The 2,500-nt window shown below is 48.0% G+C and overlaps 1 protein-coding gene across 1 annotated transcript in view; it reads left to right on the top strand.

Annotated features, from left to right (window-relative positions):
• qsox2 (quiescin Q6 sulfhydryl oxidase 2) overlaps window positions 1–2,064 on the top strand; it is a gene marked incomplete at its 3' end in the record, with an annotated part of 29,796 nt that extends 27,732 nt beyond the window's left edge. The window contains exons 11-12 of the mRNA XM_080036634.1: window positions 1,696–1,742; window positions 2,020–2,064. Of these exons, the coding sequence (XP_079892760.1) occupies window positions 1,696–1,742; window positions 2,020–2,064 (92 nt within the window). The remainder of the gene's footprint in view (window positions 1–1,695; window positions 1,743–2,019) is intronic.
• Window positions 2,065–2,500: the final 436 nt, after the last annotated feature.

The raw sequence follows: 2,500 nt of genomic DNA, 5'->3' as shown, positions 1-2,500 counted from the left end.
GGGCGGTTCGGTCGTCCACTGGGGTACAGGGTCGCTGGTTCGATCCCCCGTCTCCCCGCCACATGTCCAAGTGTCCCTGGGCAAAGAGACACTGAACCCTAAATGTCTCCCGATAGTTAGCTTGCACCCTGCGTGGTAGCTGCTGCTGCTATCGGTGTATGAATGTGTGTGTGTGAATGGGTGAATGTGTACAAAACAATGTAAAGCGCTTTGGGTCTGTGAAAAACCAGGGAAAAGAGATATATAAGTGGAGAACATTTACCTTTTACCATTGAACCAGAGTGGTCCATGTCCTCAAGGGGTGGTAACCCTCGAACACCGTGGACACTGATGGTCAGGGAAGCTGTCCAACTGAAGACGGAAATGTTCCAAATCTCCTCCTCTTTCTTTCTCCTATTCCACATTTTACATTTGACCATGAAAAGAATCTAGTTAGGATGGAGTATGCTACACTTGGGACATACTTTAACTTATTTATTTCATCATAACATGGCGCCTTGATCTTGCCTCTTGCTTTTATATCCGTCTCATCCCCGTTTGTTTTCATATGGAGGCTCTGTCGATGTGACGTCACTTCCGGTGTGCACTGGATTGTGGGTCGCTCAAATAGCATGCTGATTTCAACACTTAAAATCTCGGACAGATGTAGTAGACATCCGGGTATTTCTAGCCATCTGTCAACAAGAATCTGGAAATCCTAAATCTTTTTTCTACAAAACTAAATAGTAGATAGTCTGGGGATTGGAACGCAGCCGTTACCCTGGGGGACTCCAGAGGCAGTTACAAGGTACTGCAGCGTCCGCCGTGTCAGAGGCAAAGCAGCGAGGGTGGGAGACGTTCAGAGAAGCCATGGAGAAGGACTTTCGGTCGGCACCAAAGTGTTTCTGTAAGGATTTTTTTCGGGCAAGTCTTTCAATCTCTGGCTGTCTCCTTGAACTTGGTTGTGTGTTTTTTCTTTTTTTTCTTTTTTTTTAACCTTTATTTCTACAGGTAAATCCCATTGAGACCGGAGACTCTTTATCAAGGGAGACCTGTTTTCCTTTCCCACGTTACCATTCACACACACATTCATACACCGATAGCAGCAGGCTAACTATCGACATTCACACGAGGCAAGGTGGGTGAAGTGTCTTGCCCAAGGACACAACAACTATGACACAGGTGGCAGGGCGGGGATCGAACCTCCAACCCTTTGATCATCAGCCGACCCGCTCTAACCACCTGAGACACAGTCGCTGGATGGATCCATTCTGTGCTTTAGGATTCTCTCCATCCTCTACAGTTTGCTTTCGACGTCTCCTGTCTGGACTTGTGGTTTATGGACAACGTTGGAAGTCCGTCCGGCGCCTCATGAGGGGAAGCGGGGAACCATCCGAGCTGTGTACAGTCAGGATGGGATGCTGTTGACCTCAACTGTGCTGAAGTGTGTAGGGCGGTCGACCCTCAAATACAGGGTCGGTGGTTCGCTCCCCCGTCTCCCCGCCACATGTCCAAGTGTCCCTGAGCAAGACACTGAACCCTAAATGTCTCCTGATGGTCCCCCTTGTAAAAGAGTCTCCGGTCTCAATGGGATTTACCTGTATAAATAAATGTTTAACAAAAATAAGTAAAAAAATGAGAAGGTAATGGGCCGGTGGAAAGAGCACTTTGAGGAACTCCTGAATCAGACTAACACGCCCTCCATGTTGGAGGCAGAGCTGGAGGCTGATGGGCGATCGTCGGAAATGTCCCCGGTGGCAATGGTAAAATGTTAAATTAATTTTACTTATAAAGCTCTTTTCCCTGTTTTTTCACAGACTCAAAGCGCTTTACATTGTTTTGTACACATTCACCCATTCACACACACATTAATACACCGATAGCAGCAGCAGCTACCACGCAGGGTGCAAGCTAACTATCGGGAGACATTTAGGGTTCAGTGTCTCTTTGCCCAGGGACACTTGGACACGTGGCAAGGTTCGGCCGATAGTCGAACCAACGGCTTGTCACTCTTGTCTGTGTTCTGTGGATCTGGAGAAGGCGTATGACCGAGTTCCACGGGAGATTCAGATCCCTCTACAATGACCCGTTTCCGGTGCGGGTTGGCCTCCGACAGGGCTGCGCTTTATCACCAATCCTGTTATATGTGATATTCATGGACAGGATATTGTAGTAGCCGAATGTCCCCATGGTGACAAAGGCGAGGCTGGACATCATCATTGTGTTTCAGAGAGGTTTATTTCAGGAGCATCCAACAGACATACAGAGGACTTCATGGAGCATTGAAGCAGCAGGCTGAGAGCCGCATGGCACCTCTTGATAGTTACAGAACAGTGTCTTATATCTCATGTGTGGGGGGGTATCAAGTGTATTATTAGGGACTTTAAGCAACGACGGTTGAGAGGACGGCTACGGCGGTCGAGTAGAATTTTTAGCATTCGAAAACTTATGTCATCACCTCCTATCGCTGTAGTCAGAGCGAGTCAGAGCCGTAGTCCGTCTGTTTACAACGGCAGAACAG

This window comes from Ammodytes marinus (assembly GCF_949987685.1).
Source record: "Ammodytes marinus genome assembly, chromosome: 2".
Taxonomy (NCBI): Eukaryota; Metazoa; Chordata; class Actinopteri; order Uranoscopiformes; family Ammodytidae; genus Ammodytes; species Ammodytes marinus.
This window is presented reverse-complemented; position numbering and strand designations above follow the sequence as displayed.